General features: G+C 31.3%; 1 protein-coding gene across 4 annotated transcripts; it reads right to left on the bottom strand.

Annotated features, from left to right (window-relative positions):
* Positions 1–2266: 2266 nt before the first annotated feature.
* On the bottom strand, positions 2267–24885 carry LOC143236232 (WD repeat-containing protein 55). 4 transcript variants are annotated; one of them, XM_076474510.1, is made up of 9 exons: positions 24793–24885; positions 23291–23347; positions 15699–15848; positions 12578–12763; positions 10237–10309; positions 9422–9528; positions 7313–7412; positions 3004–3173; positions 2267–2581 (listed from the first exon to the last, which is right to left on the bottom strand). In XM_076474510.1, the coding sequence occupies exons 3-9, from the start codon at positions 15845–15847 to the stop codon at positions 2326–2328; spliced, it is 1041 nt and encodes a 346-aa protein (XP_076330625.1). In that variant the 5' UTR covers position 15848; positions 23291–23347; positions 24793–24885; the 3' UTR covers positions 2267–2325. The 4 variants fall into 4 exon arrangements, with proteins under 4 accessions (XP_076330625.1, XP_076330626.1, XP_076330623.1 ...); XM_076474511.1 differs by having other exon boundaries at positions 24779–24862; XM_076474508.1 differs by having other exon boundaries at positions 24660–24860.
* Positions 24886–25592: the final 707 nt, after the last annotated feature.

Raw genomic sequence — 25592 nt, 5'->3', positions numbered from 1 at the left:
TTTATTATTATTACCATTAATAAATTTAAGCACCTCAATCAGATATCCTGACTATTTTCCTCCCCCTAGGCCCAGCATGACCAGGTGGGTTAAGATGTTCAACTCATAATCTGAAGATCATGGATTCGAATCTCCATCACACCAAACATATTTGCCCTTTCAGGCATTGGGGCATTATAACGTGACAGTCAATCCCACTATTTGTTGGTAAAAAGGGTAGCACAAGAGTTGGCAGTGGGTGATGATGACTAGCAGCCTTCCCTCTAGTCTCAAACTGCTAAATTAGGGACAGCTAGTAGAGATAGTTATTGTGTAGCTTTGCACAACATTAAAAAAACAAAGAAAACAAAATTCTTCTCTCCAGAGAAAACAACTTTAGAAATTTCAGTCTCTTCTTATAAAACAATCACACCATCCAAGATACCATCCTAGTGGCTCTCCTCTGGAACTGTTTCCAACAAGAAGTGAGCCTAAAACTACATAGTATTCTAAAGGAGGCCTTACAAGTTACCTATACAGTGAAACAATATCAGTCATTGTATTTAATGTTTCTATAAATGCTCCTCAAAATTGCATTAGCCCTGATGCTGGCTACAACACACTGTTTAGATGACTTAAGTGATTTTTTGACACACTACCAAGATCTTTTTCTTCAACCATAGTATTTAATGTATTCCCATTTAAATCAAAAATAATTTGAAGTATGAAAACCTTCATGCATCACTATATTTTGGATAGTTAATCATCACCTGTCATGTACTGGCCCAACTGAATACTTATTGATATAAATCTCCATTTAAGTCTGCAGCATCTTAGAAACAGTTAGCTACCACAAAATTCTTAAGGTCATCTGCAAACTTCAAGATTCTGTTAGTCGTTTCAGAGTCAATATTATTAATATACATCACAAACAGCAAAGAACCCCCATCTTTACATTAAAATAATATGCAAAATTTCAATGGCTTTTTCAATCAACAAATAGAATGCCATAAATACACCATTTTGAAAGTTTGGAAAAATGTATTAACTAGTTTGAGTGGTTAAAATGTGTAGATACATTCACAATAACAAAAAACTTAGAAAAGATATCATGCAGGAATGAAACATAGCAAAAGTTACTGATAAAAGTTTTACTTTGAGCATTTTATTTTTAAGTGTATTGTTGAAACTAAAATTGGCAATACTATTATCCTTAGTCTTTCTCCTAAGATTATTGTGAATCTCATGAACAACCATGAGTGTCATCAAAAGGTCAGAAATCCAACAAATGGTGCAAAATCTCATCTTTGTATTTACATCACATAGGCCAACATTCTTGAAAACTCCAAAAGCATAAACTTTTTGAGGACCAAAAAAAAAAGTTAGGTAGCTCATTGCTTTCAAATGAGGCAACATCTGAGTTACGAAAGTCACCACAAAATAAGAACTCAACTGTATGCAATGTTAAGCATTTCTAGCTCGTTCCAGACTCAAGACGTACAACTTAAATTATCTAAATATAACATCATGCAAGGAAGAAACTCAATTTGTGGTGAGAGGTAAGCATCACTATGCAATGATTAAACACTTTTTAAATTACCTTTATGTGATAACAAGGAAGAAATTCTGACAGCACGATTATGTTGCTGAATAGTAAATTTGTTAATGGGACAGTACAAAATTAAAAGTAAATTATTTTGAACATGAAATGTATAATTTAAATAGCTGTACGCATACAAATTTACCAGTTATACATTTTGGAAAGTAAATAAAGTTGATAGGACAAATTACTCAGAAAATCTCAACATTAAGAGAGAAAAATCATATACAACTCAATTCATTTGGTAATAAACTGGTTATGTTCTCCTACATGAACAGCTTTTATTGTCTGACAAGAATATATCTATCTGTGTTGTTTATTTTAAATTTCATCTTATGACAACAGTATCACTTGAAACAAACTTCCATATAATTTCATCTAACGTGTTTACAATGTTTATATCTAACTGAAAATACGTTGAACATGAATACATGTTGAAATGTAATTAAACGATAATTCCATTTGATAGGATGTCATCATACTAGACACTTAAGACTAAATACTATAATATCAATCTTTTACCATATTATATTTGTGTAACTGATGTCATAGATGTGAAGTAGTAATTGTAGATTTTGCATATGAAATTTTATATACAATGCACAAAAAAAATCAGAGCGGTACAGATGTGATACAAATTTACTTCTTTCAACAAAAATTAACAGACTAAAACTTACTTCTCATTACTTTTTGTATTAAAAATTTAATTTTTTTATTAAAGAAAGAATAATCACACTGTACAAATACTAGTCAGCTAGTCCAGCAAAGAAATCTGCTTGTCTAGTAGAAGCAAGTTTCTTCTTTTTATTTTTATGTTTTGGCTTAACATTTGGATCCTCTTCTATATCATCGAGACATGAAATATTCCAAAATTTAATTTTCTGGTCATGAGAACAGCTAGCAAGTAATTTTCCATCTTTTGAAAGACTCATGTTTTCAACAGGAAATTCATCATGATTGCCTACTATACCCAAAAATCGATTGGGAAGAACATGAACAGCTCTGTGGAAGAAACAAACAAGACGTATCTGCATCATAGATTTTCTTTAAATTAATCCGTGATGATGAGAAAACCCACTTGTAGAGAAAACTATACATTTAAAAATGGCGGGTATGGGTAGAGAAGACACTAGAGGAGCAAACAAAGTTTAACCTTCATCAATCATCGTCAGGTTCACAAAAAACAGGTCGAAACATTGTTTGCTCCTCTAGTGCCTTCTCTACCCATACCAGCCATTTTAAAATCTATAATTTACTTTAAATTAATGATATAGTTATTACAGTTACTACCTTATGGTTTGATTTTTGCATTGCAAAAATTAGACTTTGAAACTTGCCATGTAAGTATACATAACATACAAATAAGTCACTAAAACTTTAATTTTAACTAAAAGTTTTTTGTTTTTTTTATTACTAACACATACCTGATGACTCCATCCATTGAACCAGTACAAATTATATCATCACTAATGGCAACCATACTATCTATAGACATAGGATGGCCTGGAAAGCGATCGCTGATGTTTCCCCATTCTCCCCAGTTGAATATATTTATTGCACCCTCACCTGTTCCAACAGCTACTTTATTCTCATTCTTAAAAAAAACAAAATAAAACTGATCATACAAAAATACTGTATATCACACACAAGTCCGCATAAAATGCTTGGCTATATCACAAATTATCATTCCTATCTATCATCATATTCAGGACAAATTAATGCAGAGAGTAATTTGTTTAAAAAATGTTTTGGATAGTAGCAACTCAAAATAATTTGTGTAGTAATTAGACAAATGTGCAGAGCAGTGTATCAATGTGGTTATTACAGCACAGGTTTGTAGAATTTAGAAATGAAAAATACTGCATCAAATTGTTCAATTCTTGACAAAAATTTTCAATAGACTATTCTATAAAAAGTATTTTAGTATTACATATAGTACATCTATGAATGCTTATATTAAAAAATGCTAATGTACAATCAGTGCTTTTCTCTACAAGGCCAACTCATGTAATGTATTTTTCTATCCATATTACACCTTATTGATAATTAGGACAATCTCATATTTGGGTTGCACAAATACCTTGGACATCAGCATCATAATTTGACTTGGAACCAGTATTTTCAGTGAAAAGGTTAATAAAATCCTTGATTAACATTAATCACAAAAATATAATATATAATTGGATTTTAAATCGTAAAAATCCATTTGCATATTTCTATTCAAAGTACTTGAAATTTTGGTACAAGAATAACATTTACAATAACAATTATATTGCAATTTGTGATATGCAAGTGTCAAAATGAATCACAGACAGGGTCAAATATGGACTGCAAAGTATGTTGCAATAATGGACAAATTTCCTGTCATAACATGAAGATAAAGATTACTGGGTACTGTATATTTCAACCATGAGATTCAGAAGGATTCTGAATAGTGTTTTAGATTATATCTATATTGTATGTGATTTTGCTGTAAAATAAAAGTACTCCAGATGCTTAGCAGGAAAAAAAAATGTTTGTTGAAAAGTACAATTCTTTCTATATCAATTGTATTCATTTCTGCAATAAAACCATAAATTATATATTTAGACTTTTGAAACACTAGGAAAAATTATACATCACAACTCTACATATTTCTTTGCTATCATATTTCTTGTACACACTTTTTTAAAACAAATTCTAATGAATCTATTTTCAAGTTCTAAAGTTTAATCTTAAAATATAGTTAAAAACATTGTTCTTCTACATTTACAAGTTCAAAATCAAGAGATTGATGGAATATAAGCAAAATAAATTATCTCCTTTATGCAGTTTTACAGCAAGCAACTGTATCCAGAAACACTCATGCAAGTATTTTGCTTAATTCTTTCAAACTGTGTTGATTCTAAATAAAACTGAGTTAAAGAAATAGTAAAATAAAAGGTTTTTAGTTTTACAATGCTGAACAGTGTGTCTGATGCTATTACATTGCAACAGAAGAGACAGAGTACTCTCATGATTTCTTCAAAAATCTCTGGTATCAATCAGTCACTATGAGGTTGTAGAGACAGACATTTCTTTCAACATTTGTTGAATTTGTAACAGTTCATGTACTTCAAAACTAGTGCAGCCAGACTTGAATTCCTGTTAGTTGCAGATGTCTAAATGTTACGCACATTCGTTTATATATTTCTTATGGCATCAGGGACAAATGTTTTGCAGTACAGCTGTAACTTATATTTCAGTACATCCCTAAACCCTGGTATAACTGCTTCTAATTTTGTCCTGCCATGGAAAACAAGAAACAAATTGAGTGGGGATTGAAAACGTGATTAGTCTCCAAGAAAGGCATGGCAAACTGTGAATTATCCTAATACTTAAAAAAAATTTCTAGTGTATCTGCAAATGTTTGATTCACAACTTGAAAAAATAACTTGTTTTACATCACGAGGCAAGTCTTACGTAATAGTTGTAAAGCTGCTGAACTCGAGAAGGGTAACAGCCTTGGGTGTTTCCAGGTAGACAGCCAAATCTTTAAGTGTGCAATAAATAGAAGTTATCACTGGCTTATGGTTTCTAAATTTGGTTTTTTCTCAACTTTCACCTTGGGAAGAAAAATTAGACTTCAGCTCAGATAAGATAGCTGTATCTGACACTTCATGCAAGATGTGAACTGAAATAGGTACAAGTCTACTCAAATTCATTTTATTTCTATAAATCAAGAACTAAAGATCATAAATTAGTGCAATACTCAATAACAGTATAAAATAAGTTTTATATTATAGCAAGTGGGGGGGATGGGTCTGTACAGTTTGAAAAATACCATGTAGAATATCACTGACCAATTTCTACTTGCACAGGATATTATCAGCATCCAGAATTAAAACATGTATTTTACTTTACAACATACTTTGTGATTATTTCTATAATGACTTAAGCTATTGCAGAATGATTGTTAATATTCAACAACCTTTGTGCATACCATGTACACTTTCACTTTCTCTTCTTTCTTTAATATTATCATGACAGGTCATGGATCAAATGCCATGTCATCATGTTTATTTGCTTGCTTTCAAAATTTTATGGACTTACTTTTTTACAAATTTATGCCAATAAGTTTGGTATCAAATTATACATTATAATTCAAGTTTTAGTATTATATATTAGTTACTTTTTAATTTAAAAATTTATGCTACAAAAAACAATTAGATATTGATAATTATAATCTAGAAAATAAAGTAAGAACCTCCTATCTTTTCTGTTTATTGAGATGCAACTTACTAACTGAATCAAACACAATGGCCCTACTCACTTTTTAATTTGGGAAATGGACCCTTAAATGCACTTCTTTAATATATGAAGTGAATAATAAATGAATAGCTCAGAATGTCCCCCTATTTGCTTTCTCAGCTATTTTAGAATGCTTGGAAGCTGTTTTGTTCTTTTTAAAGCAGGTAGGTTGTGTTTTTAGTCTGACTGAAATTACATATTTGTTTTGACAAAATACAGCTTAGTTACTAGCTTGTTAAATTACAGTAAAATTCCATAGTGTTAATATACTTATTTACGACTTTTGGTTATTCCAAATGTATATATAAAACCTAAGAAAGTTTTGTTTCACATCTTCCATACAGGAAATTTTGAAAAGGCTTAGCAACCTACTGCAAGAAGCAACAAGTGCAACGTTTGTTACTCAGGAGATAATTATTTACTTTACTTCTTTATTTACTGTTCTTTCTTTTAAGAAAAATAACTTTATGAACTTGTTTGTAAAAAGTAATCTATATACATATATAATAACTTTTTTTTTAGTTCCTGTTTTTGTGACAACTATTCAAGTAGATTGGGTCTCAGGAGATTGTCAGCACTGTTCCACACAAGCTTGAGTAAGAAGTCTTTCACAGTGGAATTTTTAAGACTCTACAAGTATTATGTTGGCTTTTGAACACACTTCATTCCATACATGATTGTTACCCAGCCTTGTTAAACTTCAGCTAAGCACAAAATTGACAGTCAGTGTAGTCTAGTTTTCTGCAGTTTCAGAGACATGAATTATACTTTAAATTATCATCTAACATTCTTTGCTATGTTAGAACAACACTGCATCTTTGGCAACAATATGTTTACCTCCATCTCGTACAAATGTCTCAAGTACTCGATGTTAATCAGCTGCCTTATTGTCTAAGTAGCTTCTACTCTCACATGCAAGAGTACTACGTACAAATTTAATCATTTTAGCCATGGATCTAAATAGTGACAGCAAATGTTGTAAAAAGTCGTTAGCTTTTTTCAGAAAGAGTGAACTGATTTGATAAACAAAGCATAAATGTTTATAAGCTTACAACTCACCTTTGAAGAAAGTTCACAAACTTGAATTTAATCATACGAACAGTTAAGCTTTGTTGCTACAGCTGTTACTTATATTTATAGAACAAAAAACAAAATAACATTCTATAGTAAATCAATTCCACTACTCATGGTGGATTTTTGCATAAATGTAAAGTGATTTGCAATTGCATTTTTCATAGAAAGGGGTTAACTATATTACCAAGAAATTTTCAATTTAGCCTATAATAAGATTTTAATTTTCCTTGACTTTTTAACTTCTTAAAATATGTTTACCCTGATAAAGATTCAAAATATTACAAAATTGAGTTTTGTACTTATATCACATATCAGCCCTAAAGTTGTTCAGAATCTTCAGACAACTGTCCTGAGCAAACCAAAAGTCATGGTTCTGTCTTTTATGTTTACCTTAACTACAGCCATGGACAAGAACTCAGATTCAAATAATTCTGATTGAAGTTCCATACGTTTAGCACGAATGTTGAATGCTGTCAGAGTACCTTCACCACTACAAAAAATAGAAATAATAATTACTAAGATCACTCTCTACATACATGCATTTTTTGAATAAACATTAATTACTGTGCATGTCACAAATAATAAATGCATAACACTTTTCTGCTACAAAAACACTTAAGAAAGTTTATAAATATTTAAATAATTTTGTTAAATTGCAGAGTTTAAAATTTCTTTGACAAATTTCAAATATTAACATTTTCATGCAAGTTTCTTGTTAAACACATTAATAAAGATAAAAACGTTTCCTTTAGGTAAAGACAACCCTTGAAGGAAAACCACAGTTTCACAGATAGAAAGGAAAGAGTCCAAGTTATTCAGTATCTTAGCAATCTACAAAGATATTTGACATTACTTTTGTAAATTTCAATTGTTTTATATCTAAAGCTAACTTTATGATCAAGATGAATTTAAATTAAGCCTACAAATTGTTACATTTCCATAGCATTAGATCAAATTTGCAAAACGCTACTTAAAACGATAAAATTTATAAGTATGGTTACTTTTTATGCTTCAAATAAATATCAGCTGATACACAAAACAGCTAAACTGCTTAACGTAAAAGTAAATTTATGGTTTAAATTAATTTTAGACACTGGGTTCATTTTTAAATCTTACACAGTCTGTGGCAGTTAAATATTCTATTTTGTTTTAATAAAGTCGTTCCTTTTGCCTTTTTTTTTTTCACTTAGTTTAACTTACAAGGGGAGAAGCTGTACACACTGACTAGAGCTGTTTTTTTTAATAAAATCTTCAATAGGTCTTGTCAATCACCCAAGCAAATGAATAACAACTTGTTAAGTTGGTTAATTATTGTTCAATGTATTTCTTAGCATTGTTTTTCACAATCTCAGTGGCAACTTGTGGGAAAGTACAGTTTTAAATAATGTATCCTAGAAAAACCAATCTTAATTCCAATTTGTTTATAATCTATTACCAATTTTCACTTAGTGTTTTCTTTTGCTAATATACGTAATACTGTTTTTAATTTCTCATTGGTTAATTGCTTTACAAAATAAGTATTTCCATTCAACATGGTGCCTTTATAGTAAAAGGCATAATGTCCAATGTTACCAATTTAAAGAATACTTGTCACTATTAAATAAATTTTTGGCAACTCAAAGACCGAATGCAGTATGAAAAATTTACAATAGGAGTGACCCTAGATCCTCATGCTTTTGCTGGGTGTAACTTGTTTGCTCTGCTGATTATACATAAGATACAAGATATACAGCCTATATTTTCTCCTTTCTTTATCAATATAACATATGATTTACTCCTGTTGAAAATTTTTCATATGGTATTTGGTCCTGACAAAAGTTGCCAAAAATGTATTTAATAGTAACAAGTATTCTTTAGAATGGTAACAAAAATTACATTTACTGTAAATGGTAGAGGTATTTATTTTGTAAGGCAAATAACCAATGGGATAAAAACAATATAATATACTGCATTTACAAAAGAAATAACTACATGAAAACTGGTAACAGATTATAAACAAATTGACTAAAGATTAGTTTTCCTCAAACACATTATCTGTGTACCAACAACATTTCTTTCTATAATGTCACATTGTTTTCTAAGAATATGTATAATCATTAAATATACGTGCAACCTGTGTTTAAACATTTGGCACATCCATTCATTGTGAGTGACTAACAACTCTTGTCATATATAGTTCCAAAAATAAAACTAGTAGATGAAATTGTTTAAGAATCTACAGGAGCTTTCCTAAAGGCACGTAGTTTCAAGTAAATAAAATATTTAAATTGATCTTTTTATAATAATTTCTTTTTATTTATTGTAGTTATTTGCACTTGCTCTGAATAGCTAAAGTGCAAGATAATTTTTATTTTAAACATAATGGTAATTTAATAAAAATAGATCAATAACAAAGTTGTTAAATTAAATTTTGAACATAATTCAGCTAAAGTTTGAGACATATACAGAGAGGAGTTTAAAATCGTACACAGTTTTCAGATGGTTAAAATGAGCATATACCTAGTGGCAAGGACTACTTTTTTCTCAGAATTTGTGGTTAGATCACTAATAAATTCTTCACTATTCTTAGCTTCCATGATGGCTGTCTCACGACGATAATCCCATAGCTTGAAAAATAATGTTAAAATTATTTTTAAAACTATAATATAAATATCTGATAAAAGCAAATTATTTATTAAACTTCTACAAGTTACCTGCCCACAATCTCTTCAGGCAATTACTTGCTCAAAAAATACTTTGCTAAAGATTCTTAAACCATAAAAAAAGTTCCCTAGTTTAGTTTACTATTTAGACAAAGAAAATAAAAATTATAACAGCAAATCTATGAAAAACATGCATTTCAAATTATTTTTAAAAGGTATTGAAAATGTACATAAATGAAACTATTTAAATGAGCATTTTACATATTACTACTTCAATTCTGGAACATTCCTTGGAAAGCCTTGTAGATATACTTCTGAAGTATAACACAATAATGCAAGAATTTTACAAAAATGTAAATTTGACAAAAGTAATTTCTTCTTGAAAAGAGTGTTCCACAAAGCACAAGACCCATGACTTGAGAAAAAGCAGCAAGTTATCAGATGAGAAATAATGATCTATAATTACTACTTGAAAGTATGTACCAAAAACGAACTACATCTTAATGTAGAAAACTTAGAATCAAAGTCTTTGCAGGATCAAATGAATTATCTTTACCATTACATTAACTTTTTTTGCTAAGAATTAAAAAAAAAACCTGTATGACCTCTTTGCAAATTGAAATCTAAAGTTCACATTTCAGAATCATTGAAACTTACAAGTATGTACCTTACCTTGAAATAACCATCGTCATCGCCTGTAGCAATAAGATAATTGTCTATCACCAATAAGCTGTAAATTGGACTTCTGGTATTGAAAAGACAAATAAGATAGCTAATTCTTGTGTGAAAATTTTAACAAACTGTTTACTATGTACCACAGAAATTTAAAAAGAAATGTTAAAATTTAATAATAACGTTGTATTACTGTAAAAGAACAGTCTTTATGGAATATTTGAGAAAAAATTAGAAGTATATCCACTCCATACTGTATGTGGAGTTTCTTTAGTTGCCATGAGCATATATATGAAACATTGTACATAAAAATGTGATATTAACAACACACAGCTGGAAATTTTTATTGCTTGTAAAGCTGTTTTTGATAAACAAAGAACAAATGTTACGTATTTCAGTCTTTATTTTGATTATATGAAACCCCCACTTATTACATTTTCAGCATATAATTTTTCAACATTTATTATATATTTTGTTTCTTAGAAACTTTTAATTTTAAATTGCAAAAGTACATAATGTATGAAGTATTCAGACCAACTAAATTTGTTTCATATTTACTACATGGAATTATATAGTAAACTAGATTTAAATTCCTATTGAAAATATTAAAACTATTGAACATACAAAATTTCATAATGAAAGCTTCTGAGCAATGAAACTGAAAAATACTTGTCTTCACAGTATAAAGGAACAAAAAAAATGGATAATACACATTAATACTGTTAATATCACAACTGAAACTCAAATTTTTAGCTGTGTAAGTATTAAATGTAAAGTTGCTTTTATGTACCTGTTATAAACTAAAAGTGACAAAATAACTCCATAATTTATACAATCATCAAATCGATTGCATTTCTTGTTTTTTCTAGTTTCATTTTTATCATATTAATCCCAGTATTTATTACTTTCTTAGCATATTAGATTTAAATCTGGATGCAAAATGATTTCTTGGAAAGTATAATTTAACTTCTTCCAATGAAACATTCTGCAGGTTGTGAAGTATTGATTCACATCAACTTTATTAAATTTACATCATATTTTTTAAATGATATATTACAATAAGAGTATTCATTTAAAATTATATTCAAAATGTTAAAACTAATGGGCTTACAAACCTTTGTGTGAAAAGTGCTGAAACAGCTCTCTCACACACAGGTTGAAGACTAATACTAAAATAATTCTGGAGTTTCATGTTGTACTACTATATGTTCGTGCTGTATCAGACTGCCGTGAATCTTGACACCAGCTCTGTCACAATATTCATTGGAAATGACTTAAATACAAGTATCATGTCCAAAGCATATCAACTCTCCTAGTTAGTTTTACATAATTCATCTAATGGTCAGTGATAATTACCCTGTGCCCATTTTCAAGTGTCTGATTGCACATAAATGCATACAAACATGACTTCATACAGAATAACAGCTATTTTCACACTGCTTGAGATATTTGATGGTTGAACATACATCATGGAGGTGACTTCTGTACACACAACTTGTTCTGATTTCCAAAGTGTAGATCCTTCTTGACTATCATGTGTACTATTTCTTCGTGCACAGTTTTTGCCAGTGACTGTTGTTCTCATAGTTTCTCACCTATTACAAGATGTCAGTCTTGTTATCATGACTGGGTTCCATTTTTTTGAAGTTCTCTTTTTTGAAGGTCCAAGTACCCTAAGTTGATACATATTCCTTTATTTTCAAATACCATTAATTACAGGGGGATATCTCCATCTTGGAAATTCTAAAATCATGACCTGGAAATATCTTTATGATTGGACTGTATGAATATTTTGCATTCGAGAGAAGTGTTTCATAAAAGCAATCACTTTACAGTGGCATCACACCAACAAAATGCAGAACAATGTCAAAATATAGTTTTGATACATTTCTTTCCACCAAATTCTTATACAAGTGTCATTTTCAAGCGACTTGCTTACTTATATATTGAATATTCTTGTAATACAATATACACAAACCTCTATAGTAGGTCTGGATTGCTAAATCAGATACTTAGATAACTGTAATATTGCTGAATAATTATCTTACACAATTAATTGTCAGTAACCCTAAAATTTCAACCACAATCTGAAAGGTAAATCAACAGGATGAAGCATCTTACATTTAAACATTAGAATTTTTGTCATACAAGATGTAAATAAACAAATTGGAAAAAAGTGTTTAAAAAGTGCAATGCTATAACTACTTGTTTATACAAAATAAAGAATGAATTTCCAGCACTACCAAAATTACTTTACAAGCCATCACCAAACCAATTACTCTTAACAGCAATAAAGGACTGCTGCTTAGTTTACCTAGGAAAAAATGTTATTTTTCCTTACTTATGAGCATTCATCATTTTACTAGTGACAGATCCCGTGTTCATATCCACAACTTGTAAAGATTTATCCTTTGAAGCTGAGAAGAGCAGAGTACCATCTTCAGAAAAGCACAAAGCTCTGCAGGACTTTTTATGGTGGTCCAAAGTCATTAACTCATGGTTTGTAGCATGTACTGAATAAGAGTATCTTCAACATGAAAAGAAAATAGGAAAGCAGTTAATTCATTTCTGGACCAGTAAGATTTTGGAGTTCTGTTATGATTTTTTAAATCCTCAGAGTGAAAATAATTAACCAAATTGCATGAAAATCAATGAACACTTATTAAATAATCTAATTTCTGTTCAAAACCTAATATAAAAATTGATTTACCATTGACTTTTTTTTTTTTTTTACAATGAAATTTCAAAAATGTTCATTGTGAGATATGTTGAAAGAAACATTATAAAACACTTCCTTTTGTTGTAAAATAATTTTCTTTAGTTGTTGATTAGAATTATATAAATTATTTCCTTTGATGCTGCATTCTGCATTTTGGTTACAACTTGTAAAAGAGTTACTAAGAAGTGAAAAATATATCCATTAACCTATTACATGACCTTTCACATTATGTTTAAGCTAACTAGCATTATTTTTACTAACATTTTCAGTTGAGATAATTTCATATTTAATATATACACTTTCTTTTCAATTACAAATAAGTACTTTTATTTACTTAAATTCTTTGAGTATAATAAAATGAAAAATAAATAAATAAAGATTTGAAACATTGGAATATTTTGCCATCACTTACATTACTGTGCAAAAGTGTTAGGACAAGATTATAAATTTTATCATTCTTTCCACTTTATGGGACTAATTTTACATGTCATTACAGTCTGTAAATTTCAACTCTATGATAATACCTCACTGATCCCTGTTGACAACTGAATAAGCCAGGTGAGAATACTTACGCTTTATAATTCACATATACTTGCACCAAGGGCATGCCATAAGAGTTCCGTTTGAATGAATAGACTGATTGAATTTGGATCCTAAGCTGTCATGGTATCCTATGCAGTGTCTTAACTACATAGAAAGATCCTAGCTAATAACTATCATATGGTACCAGTATGTGCTAGAAGAAATCAATTTAATAGCACTCCCTCAATAAATCTTAATAAAAGAAGTATTTAAGATTATATATACAGTTCTGTTGTCTTTCCACTGCCCAAAAAGCAGAGAGAACTGTCAGTAGAGCATGGAGATTGCATAAAAGCTTTACATCATTCTGGTTGGACTCTGAGAAATTGCTGTAGACTTGAGTTGCTCCTTAAGCACTGTTAGAAGCACCCTAGATTGCAATACTGAGGTACATTTCAAAATAGGAAAAAAAAGAAGCAGAAAACAGATCTACAATATCAAGACTCAATTAGAATATAAAGTGATCATGTAGCAGTTAATGAACCTTTACTTAGATCTTGTCAAGAGACTGAAGTTTGCTTAAAAGTACATAAGCAGGACTGCACTGGATGACTGGAAAAGGGTGTTATGGATGGATGAGTCCATGTTTGAAATATATGGTTCAACGCATAGGTTATACTTACCATGAAGCATGAGGAAGGCAGTGTGAGAGTATATTTTCAGCTGAAACAATAAGAGATATTTACAAAATATTTGTTTGTTTTTAAATTTCGCATAAAGCTACACGAGGGCTATCTTTCTGTGCTTGTCATCCCTAATTTAGCAGTGTAAGACTAGAGGAAAGGCAGCTAGTCATCACCACCCTCTGCCAACTCTTTTTACCAACAAATAGTGGAATTGAGTGCAACATTATAACACACCTATGGCTGAAAGAGCAAGCACGTTTGGTGCGACAGGGATTTGAACCCATGACTCTCAGATTACGAGCCAAGCACCTTAACCACCTGGCCACGTTGGGCCTATTTGCAAAACAGATGGAAAAATGAACCAACACAAGTACAATCATGTCTGAGTTAAAATTATTGATGTTAAATTAGAATTATCATTTTTACATAAATTTCACATGCAGGTATGCACTAAACTGGTCGCAATAGGATTAATCTGGAAGTTTGCAAGTATTTAAGAGAATCTATTCCTCATTTTTGGCAGTTACATACCACATTACTACATATCAGTAATTATAATGACCACTTTTGGACTTAAGCAGAACACTCATTGTGATAACATTTATCAACTTTCTAGGAATCATATTAAATTCCATTTGTTTTTATTTAAGTGACTTTAAATGGTGCACATGAACTGGCTTATGGTCCACTATTATATAATATTAAGAAAGATTAATGGAAATTTTATGAGAAACATTGATCACAAAATCAACACAGAATTATGATTAGCTTATAGTTTATTTTACTTTAACAATGGTTAAACAATTCCAGTACACTTTAAGATTCATTTTACAAATGGAAGTTGGACAAAAAAAAGTAACACCTCTAGAAAAAAACAAAAAGTGGTTTAATAATATGTGGTTCCAACAGTAGAACATCTGCAAGTCCATAAGTGATGTTCCACTTATTAGGTTCCACTTTAAAAAACACAATTTGATGCAAAACATGGTGGTCTCATTCATTCATAATGTACTTCTAACCACTGTTTCACACACCTGATTGGACTTAAGGAACAAGCACCACACTGTGAAATTTAATAATCTTTGGTGTTATATCTCTTGCACAGAAAAGTATTTGTGCAATTTGGTTCACTAAGTTGTGTGTTTTTATACATTCTATGGTTGACTTTTGTATGGAAACAAAATTTCTGTGCATTAGCATAGTGAGCTTGAAATTTGCTTTTTTAACCACAAAATCAATAAGGTTATTCACAAGGTAAGTGATTCATGAAGTTTGATTAAGAACTGTTGTTTAAAACTGTTACTGTGTGAAAAGTAGATATTTACATATGGATAAACAAATGTACAGATAAAGCCTTCCCTGTAGCCTTCCCAATCTTATTGGTCAGGTAGATTAAAAATTAATGACATATATTAAACTAATGTCAATATCGTATGCTAATCAGATAATACATACATATCCAAATATATAACAAATAAAGTCTACCATATGTAACTAAAATCTATTTTAGATGACAGGAAGAATAATATAATTACATTTTTACTTCTCCATCAATGGTGCCTGCTGCAATTGCATCCCTGGCTGGATGAAAAGAAATATCCACAACGATGCTATCTATGTTAATATCTACAGGTGCTTTAGACACTTTTGGATCTGTCAGAACTTTGGAGGCTGATTCAGTCATCCTAAAGATCAGCAAAAAGGAAATCTTATTTTCGTATGTAACTTTATATAGTATATGAATATACCACATACTTGCATCTTATACTATTACATGTATATCTACTATGAATACATTTTTGTTCCAAATATGTGGTAGTTTCATACAACACATGATCAAGAAAATTGTGTTGTTCTCAAACACCTACTATCACCTTGGTAAAATACAGCTTAATATGACAAGCTGTGTAATTATGTCAACAGTAGCATCCTTCAACATCTGTACAGGTGTTATCTACAAATCACAGCAAACATTTATGTTGTATTGAGAATGACCAGCCACAAGGATAGCACTGCCACTCGGGATAAATGCAAGGTCTCTTGTGAACTGAGGAATTTTGTAATTAGTCAGTCTGGAACTATTCTGTCATCTAGTCAGTCTAAATGTAGCATATGGTTTCAGCTAAAATTGTCCACTGTAATTAGAACTACAAGAAAACACGCTGTATTTGTGCCATAAAAATGACTGTTCATTTTTTTTATTTCTCTTTGTGTCCAGGTTGTTACTTCACTTACATCAACTTGGTAAGAGGTTTAATATTACTCACCAATCAATACCTTGAGCAAATCTACTGATACATATTATTTGATAGATTGTTTAGGCAGAGTATTCCCAATGAAACTTTGTAAAATGGACAGCAACTGCCTGTTCTGTTGTGGAGACAAATGTAGAGGATAACACTTCAAAAATCTTCCACCTTTCGTCTTCAGGTCAGGGTGTGTGCGAGTGTTTAAGGTGTTGTCAGTCTTTTAAAATGTCTTGGTGGATTGTGAAGAGCATGTTATGATTAGCTAAATTATCATTGTTTCTGATTGGATGAGAGATTTCCTATAGATTCAACCAATGGCAGCCACAGGTTACTCACCTCTAATCTGGAATCTCTGTTTAGTGATGGCTTAATAATGTTAATATTTAATTTTTCTTGTCTTCCAGAATTTGTTAATCGATGATTCCAGTTTTTTTTCCCAGTTTTCTGTGTCCAGTTGATGTGGCATGCTCTGCAATGACTGAATTTTGTGTTTTGTGTATTCTTGTCACGAGTTTTCTTCCTGTTTCTCCAGTGTATGTTTTGTTGTAGGAACACGGAATTTCATAGATGTTTTTGAGATTCTCTTTCGTAGGCCTGTTTTGTTTTTACCAGAATGGACCTTGAGGTATTGTAGGATTTCCACTGGACTTCTATGTTGAATTTCTTGGCTATGCATTTTTCACTGAAATGTTGCAGGCATGGTAGATAAATGGTGGCAGTGGCTTTCTGATCTTTTCTTTCTGTTGTGGTCGTCTTCAAGGAGTTTTTGATGAAGGAGAATGATGTAATCATTCTGTTTAAAACTCTATGATCTTTTGGAGTTCTGCTTTGATGGATGTTTTATCGCAAATGATTTCTGCTCTCTTGTTTAGGCATTGGATTATACAACGTTTTATCGAGGCTGGATGATAGGACTGGAAGTGTTGGTATCTGTTCGTGTGGGTGGGTTTTCTATATACAGTTGTGATGATTTGTCTTGCTTATTTGCTGATGAGTATGTCAAAAAACAATAGATTGTTTTGTTCCTCTATTTCCATAGTGAGGTGGATTATTTTGTCTACAGAATTGAGATGTTCTAAAAAGGCTGATAAGTGTTCATGACTGTGGGGCCAAATAATGAATGTGTCATAGACATAACATCTGTAGAAACTTGGTTTATATAGGTGTAGATGAAAGGGCTCTTTCTTCAAGTCTTCCATGAAAATGTCTGCTAGGATTGGTGAGAGTGGTGATCCCAGACAACTGCAGAATGACATTTCTACCACAGAAAAAAGATATGAAAATAGATGTCATAATGGAACTAACAACTACTTGCCTACAATCAACATATTTCCAATACAATAAGGAATTCTACAAACAGATGGTCTAGCCATGGGATCACCACTCTCTCCAATCCTAGCAGACATTTCCTTGGAAGACTGAAGAGTCTACTTAACATACAAAGATAAACACTGAAATAAGTGCATAAAATCTTCTGTAACAGAGATGGCAAACAGTTCTTTTAATGACACTTTGTAAGTCTGGTTATTCTTTGCTGAATTTTCTCCATTACTATAATTTCAAGTTTACTTGTACCAACTATTTCACACTGTAGAATTGCAAAGCTATACATTTCAAGCATTTTCTTCACAATAGATGAGCAGCATACTTATTTTAAGAATATAATAGTGAAAGCATGGTCGAACAGGTTATTTCAACCACACTCCATCTGCCATAACTAGTACTAATGAGTCTTTAACCTAATACCAGGACTCATAACACCTGCTGAAATATGACACACAATAGAGAACTACTGCTGATATTCCAGTAAGGTCAACAAGGAGATGACAGCTAAGAAAATATTTGAAGTTAGTCTCATCAATAGTGAAAAAGTAAAGAATTTGTAATTTTATCCATATTTGGTAGACTGAAATAACGGTGTTTTTTTACTGGACAAGATATATTCAAAGTTCATCTTTCTTATAATCTACTGTTAAAAGACCATATTTTATTAAGTGAATCATGAATTTCTGATCAAACTTTGGTTTCAGTATTTATTTATTTCCAATTATTCATTTAATACTAGGTTAGACTTCTTTTGCTAGTTGGCTTTAACTTATCAATAGCTCTTTGCAATATTTGCATATTACCATGATTAAATCCATAAAAGCATTAAATAAATCATGGTTTAAACTTCTCTGTTCTGTCATAACTTCACAAAAATTAGGACTTCATTAAACTCCAAAATGGTTTATCTTCATTTTTGTCCAATTTGACTAAGGAAATACATCATGCTTATTTGACAAATCCAAAAGCTGACCGGTTAAAAACGTCAATAATGTTTCACCTGTATCAATTAATTCCATGCCACTTAATCCCCATATCTGTAACATATCATATATTTTTAATAGACATGTAAATATACATTATTATTAGCCTTCTTAAATTCAGTGTGATGTACAAATTTGTACTGAGTAAACACTGTTTTTTGCCAACAAGAAAGGAATAACTTATGACCACCTTTATTAAATTTATTGCTCCTAAGTATAAATTATATCAAGGTGGCATCAAAATTCCACACTTGAAGATGAAAGTTCAAATAAAGTTAATTACTTCCACTGCATGTAAATGTTCAGTAGCTAGTTGCTGATTGCTTAATCTAGGCTTCATTTGAAGGATGAGAAGCATCTCCTTCACCTGTAGCATAATTACCTTTTTGGCTTTGTATTACTTGAAACATTAGGGCTTGGAACCATATCACATTCATGTAATGCAGGGGTCGCCAAACTACAGCCTGCGGGCCGGATACGGCCCTTAAAGTAATTATGTCCGGCCCGCCAGCAGCTAGCCACTTGGAAATAGTGACATTTAATCAAATATCCAACTGTCAAAATATATCACACCGATGGTTGCTTTAACCTGGCAAACACAAGACGTTATGATAAAAAGAAACAAGGCTGTCATGCACATTTTTAACCAATAGGAAAATCCTTCTTTCGTCCTTGCTGCCCGTTTATTCATATTGAAGCATGTATCTATGAAAGCATTAGGATTTTGAAAACAAATACAGACCTAACCCTCATCCTATCGACTCGTCTTGTAAATTTAGTGGCCTAGGGTTACAGCTCAGCAAGCTCATTTCTCTTAGTAGTCAGGTTATGAGCTTTTTGTAACTTTCTTAGGTAAGTGTCATGGCAAACGTAAGTTTCAATATATTTTGTTTGTGCGTTCTTGGACCAGAACAATACTTTTCTCACAGTGTTCTGTGTTTTTCATTTTCAGATCCTGTTTTTTTTTTTCACCCATCATTATGGCTGCTTTTAAAAAAAAAGTGGACTCTGAGTGTCGTGCTTTCAATGAAGAATGGGGAGAAAAGTACTTCTTTGAGGAAACAAAAAACCAGAAAGTTACTTGTGTGATATGCACCGAAAGTGTTGCTGTTTTGAAAGAGTACAATCTTCGGCGTCACTATGAAACAAAACATCTATCAACATATTTGAAAATTTCAGGAAAGTTCCGTTCTGAGAAATTTGAATCCATGAAAGACGTTTTTGAATCTCAAAAGAATCTCTTCATGAGAAAGTTTACTGAAAATGAATCTATCACTCGTACAAGGTATAAAATAGTGTATAGGATGGCAGAGCGAGGAAATCCTTTTACTGACAGCAACTTCATCAGAGTGTACGATGGAAGCAGCAAATGAGCTGTGTCCTGAAAAAAACAATATCTTTCAGCAACTTCAATTGTACAGAGAGCAGAAAATCTTGGAGAGAACATCACATTACAGATATGCCAAAAAGCTAGAAACTTTCTTTGGTATTCTCTGGCACTGGATGAGTCTGCTAATCTCTCGAGTATGTCACAACTTCTCGTGTTCATTCATGGAGTTAATTTGGACTTTCAGATCACGGAAGAGTTGGCATCAGTTTGCAGCATGCATGGAAGAACAACTGGAGAAGACATTTTCATGGAAGTGCATAAAACTTTGCAAGACTATAACCTTCAGTGAAATCAGCTTAGAAGTGTAACAGTTAATGAAGGAAAAACCATGGCTGGAGTAAAGAAAGGTCTGGTGGGGCTGATCAGGAAACGGAAGATCTTTAACTCCCAAGCACTCTGTTCATACACTGCATCATACATCAGCAAGCACTCTGTGGAAAAGACTTAGATATTTCTCGCGTACTGAAACCACTCATTTCTGCATTGAACTTCATTTGGGGTCATGCACTTAATCATCGCCAGTTCAAAGTGTTTCTTGAAGAAATTGATTCGGATTTCTGTGACTTGCCTTATCACACGGCAGTGAGGTGGCTCAGTTGCAGTAAAGTCTTGTCTCATTTTTATAAGCTGAGAAGAGAAATAGATATATTTTTTTTATTAAGAAATATAGAGCTGATCCACTTCTGTCGGATCCAACCTGGTTGTCAAAGTTGTCATTTTTGATTGACATCACATCCCAGATGAATGAATTGAACTTGAAAATTCATGGGAAGAATAACCTTGTCTGTGTTCTCTATAGAATCATTAAATGATTTTGGAGAAAGCTGTCATTGTTTGAAGCACATTTGGAAGGAGGAAACCTCTCTCATTTTCAGTGTTTCAATGAGTTTCATGCTGGAATCACAGATGTCAACCTGGAGTTTCAGAAAAAGATTATTGGTGATTTAAATAAGCATTTTTTTTAGAAATTTTCGGATCTCGACAGAATCGAAAGTGACATTCTCCTTGTTCAGAATCCTTTTGATTGTGTCATTGATGACGTGGAACTTAAGCTGGAGATCATCGATTTGTAAGGAAATGACTTGTTGAAAGCAAAACACAGAGAGGGGAAACTTATTGAATTTTACAGCTGCATACCTGAAGATGATTTTCCAAAACTGAAGCAGTTTGCATCTAGTATGGCATCAGTGTTCGGAACAACTTATGTCTGTGAACAAGCATTTTCAAAAATGAAGTATATGAAGTCGGTACATTGATCAAGATTGACTGATGAATATTTGAAAGCAATTCTAATGATTCTAATTCTAATAACAAATTTCATAAATCTCATTAACTTTGTTGCAGCTTAATGAAATTCAAATATGTACTCACTATGTGCAATGTGACAATTGTTTTTGCTTATGTCACCTTCTTTGATAACCTTTTGGTAAATAAAAATGTTGGTTGTATTTCTGTTTGTTCTTTTACTATGTGTGTGTATTGCATGCTACTCCCACATGCCTAATGTGGCATCCTAAACTTAGTGTTAAGTCTTTTACAGAGAGCTTTCATTCTAGCTTACGAGTATTGAACATAATGATCATTCGGCCCGAGCTTCTCATTCCCAAAGTAATCTAGCCCCCTGTGAAAAAAGTTTGGTGACCCCTGATGTAATGCATGCTGTACAATGCTTGAACTCTTTCTGAACCTGTGATTAGTGTGCTTATTTAAACATAATTAATGCCTTGAAAACAAGGCATTTCCCAAATCTGACTTTTCCCAAATCTAAATGATTGGGATACGTGTGTGTGTGTGTGTGTGTGTGTACATCTTGAAAAAAGTTATTTTAAGAGTATGTAGAAATCACAGATTTGATACAGCTGTTTCTTATTAAGCACAAAGCTATATAAAAAGCAATCTGTGCTCACCCTTCAAAAGATACTGAAACCCAGTTTCTAGCAGTACAAATCTGCAGACATTCCATTGTGCCATGTGCAGTGGTTACCATTGGAATTAGATTTACTACAGACCCTGTCAATGTCAAATATTCTTGTGACTCATTAGCATATAAACTTGTTTTGAAGGTGCACATTCAGACAGCAAATATTTAAGCTTCACGTTAATTCTTGATGGAGGATTAAGTTACAGTATATACATGTGGATACAGTCAGTTTATTGTCCATATGAAGGCAAACCAAATACTATTCTTGATTTTTAAAATGCTAATGTCCCAGGAAAATGCTTGAGCATTTCCATTTTAAAACATTGCAACACTTCCAAACATGTTCCAATTGTACACCTTATAGGGGCTATAAATAATTATAAATTTTTATATAAATCTATATAAAAAAAAAAGTTTAGATTATAATCAACATTTATTTTAGGTTTTGCATTTGTAAAGCCTTCAAAGTCACTATCTTGCTGGAAAAACTAAAATTCAATCATTTTATTTATTAGATGATCATTATTACATTTATGACAATGCATGATTAGTACCAGAATGTCAACATTAGCCTCAACTAGTTCAACACAAAGACTTGTGTAATCTTAGCAACTGTGTGAGGCATGGGTGAGCAAAATATAGCTCACCTAACATTTCTGTCCTACCTACCATGACTCCTGGAAACTGTGTGAAAGGACATAATAGGGTGTTTATACAGTCAATATTAATGCAATGTAATTAGTATGGTCAAAATATAGCCCACGATGACTTACCACAATTGGTGGAGTAACCTCCAAGCAAAAATTATTGTGCACTCCTAGTATAACCTATGAGTAGTTTACATAAGCAGCTGCATTAATTCTGTTGTTTTTCTTATATTGAACACCATAATTACATGTGCATTTTGGAATACCTTACACACCTCTTTGAAATGAACAAATTTACAATAATCATGTTGTGAAATGAACTCAGTTAGGTAAAAAACATTCATCTTCACGTGACTGATTAAGTTCTGATTTGTAATAGTGGTTTAAGCCTTTAAAAAGAAATATTGTACATAATATAAGTAGTAATTTGTTTAAAACATGCAACAAATTCAAAATATATTATGTAACTGTATGTGATGATAGTTGATATGTATTGCATTAGATTATTTACCAACAGACACCTGTAAGCAAATAATGCTAAACTGGTTCTTTCTCATGTTGTAAGCTTCTTTACTTTATGGAAACAATGAAGAAAAAAAAAAGCTTCCTACCTTTAAAAAAATTATCAGATTAAGACTTTCTTCTTCTTCCTCATCAGTTGAAACTTCCTGTAAAAAAAGTCTCTTTTCAGCAGTTCTTCATATCAAATTTAAAGTATGTTGTAGGAAAATGAAACAAACATTTTTTCAAAAGTTGTCTTCAATATCATTAAGTGACGTTCAGTAACAATATGAACAGTTATGGGTAGTTTTTGAAAACAAAACATGACTTTTCTTGAAATGCCATATTTTCACAAAGTCTTTCTTTAAACATATTTAATGATTATAATTTTTTATCTTAATTCCTACAACTACTTAATCCTAAAGGTTCTTTTTAAAATATTACACAGGTCTAATATTATAACTGACTGTAAGAAGTTAACCAGCATGCATGCTCTTTGGGTCAAATTTTATGCCATGACTACCTACCATAATCACTCTTACAATTAGACTTAAAAGGCTAGCATTCAGGCATTTATGTATGACATTTCCAATGTAAAGAAAACAAACAAAAATTAAAATTCAGGGTCACAATACAAGAGTAGAAAATACACTTTAATTATAAAAGCCCATCATCCATAGAAGATCATAAATTAAATTGGAAAGAAAAAAAATTACATGATACAAACATGTCAAAAATAAAAGAAGACTCATACATCCATTTAACAACATTCTCAGTCAAAAACATTCAATATAATTGACTAAAATTATTATACAGAAGACTCCAGTTTAGTGGATCATACACCAAACTTCCATTAAAAACCAAAATAGATTCCTGACCACTACCAATACAAAGTTATTCTCATAATATTGGAACTTCCTTGAACTTGAAAACAACAATATATTAGCAGCCAAAAACAAGATAACACTAGTAAATAATTAGTATTAATTGTATATTTAAAGACACTAATAAATAATAATACTTAGATGATTGATAGGCTACTAATCATGACAATAAACATGCAACTACAGTACACTCTTTGACTCTATGAATTGCTTGAACTTTATTTTCTAGTTCTATAGCAACAATGGCAGATTACAAACATAATAACAGTATTCAATAATTTTATATTTACACATATTTTAACCTCTAATTTCAGTTTTATTTTACTATTCACATACTGAACTGGAAATATCACACTCCTTTATACATTATTTTGCTCCTTATTTAGTTATTAGAAGTTTCACATTGTACAAGCACTTTGTGAAAATTTCGCATAATTACTACTGCCTGAGAAATTTGCCAAAGTTTTGAGTTAATAAAAATGCATTCACTATATTTCAGTGAAATACTATTGTTAAAGACAGGCTATTCAATACAGATAACCAATATAAATCGCTAAATTTATATATATAAATTACGTTACTACAAGAAACAAACATAAGGATCAAGGCGTGAAATTTCTGAAATTTTCAGTCTTCCATATTTTAACTACATTACAGTTCGAACTACAAAAAAAAAAGAAGAAAGAAATACATATGTAATCCTAAATATCATACTAATTCCAGCTCACATTTACGACAACTACAATTTACAGTGACCTAATTTTATCATTTTCGAGTTTTATAAACAAGCACAATTAAATTTTATCGCCCTCTCTAGGGTACAAGAATAAAATAAAATAAGTGATTTTATTTTGTTCCATCCTCATAATATTATTGTAAACTTGCATAACACTATTTGTCATAACTCAGATATGTTATCTATTCAGTTTTCGTATTCGCTATTATAACAGAAATAGCGTAAGGAAACCAAGAGACCATTTATTTACTCGTACTCAAAATCTTGACAGAAGTATAAATTCAAGTCAATATTTCATTTTCAAGAAATCAACGAATCCATTCTCAATCCTGTGAAGTATTGGCCTCAATTACTGGCGACGATAACTCATTTCCACGAGTAAGCTTGTAATACGTGAAAAAACGGGATTCGATTTCGATACTCGTGGTGGGTAGATTATGGATAACCCATTGTGTAGCGTTTTGCTTAACAACAATCAAAGAAGCCAAAAGTCAAAAAGTTACAAATTAAAGTGAAGTTAATGAGTCTGTGCTTTACAAATTGTATACTTGTGTCTTCTTATTCTATTATCTTTAAATTACAGAATCAACAAATTAGAAGCCTTTATCTTATCGATTCTCCTGATATTTTTGGAAACTTCCCCGTAAAATCACCTCTTACCTTTTTACTCACAAAGGCAGATTAATGGAAATATCTCAATCTATTCCTATAATAAAACCCTTTCATGACCGTAATCATCCTTTCTTGTCTTCCTTTGAACCCTTTGCAATAACTCTTGATTTGTGTTTATAG

Source organism: Tachypleus tridentatus, chromosome 13, assembly GCF_004210375.1.
Source record: "Tachypleus tridentatus isolate NWPU-2018 chromosome 13, ASM421037v1, whole genome shotgun sequence".
Classification (NCBI taxonomy): Eukaryota; Metazoa; Arthropoda; class Merostomata; order Xiphosura; family Limulidae; genus Tachypleus; species Tachypleus tridentatus.
This window is presented reverse-complemented; position numbering and strand designations above follow the sequence as displayed.

What these genes read in the sequence shown, in the direction of transcription:
- LOC143236232 (XM_076474510.1), bottom strand. Translation starts at nt 15,847, where the DNA reads ATGACTGAATCAGCCTCCAAAGTTCTGACAGATCCAAAAGTGTCTAAA. An exon ending in AAAATGATGAATGCTCATAA is followed by an intron (nt 10,310 to 12,577) that starts GTAAGGAAAAAT and finishes TTTCAATACCAG; the next exon opens with AAGTCCAATTTACAGCTTAT. An exon ending in TCAATGGATGGAGTCATCAG is followed by an intron (nt 2,582 to 3,003) that starts GTATGTGTTAGT and finishes TTTCTTCCACAG; the next exon opens with AGCTGTTCATGTTCTTCCCA.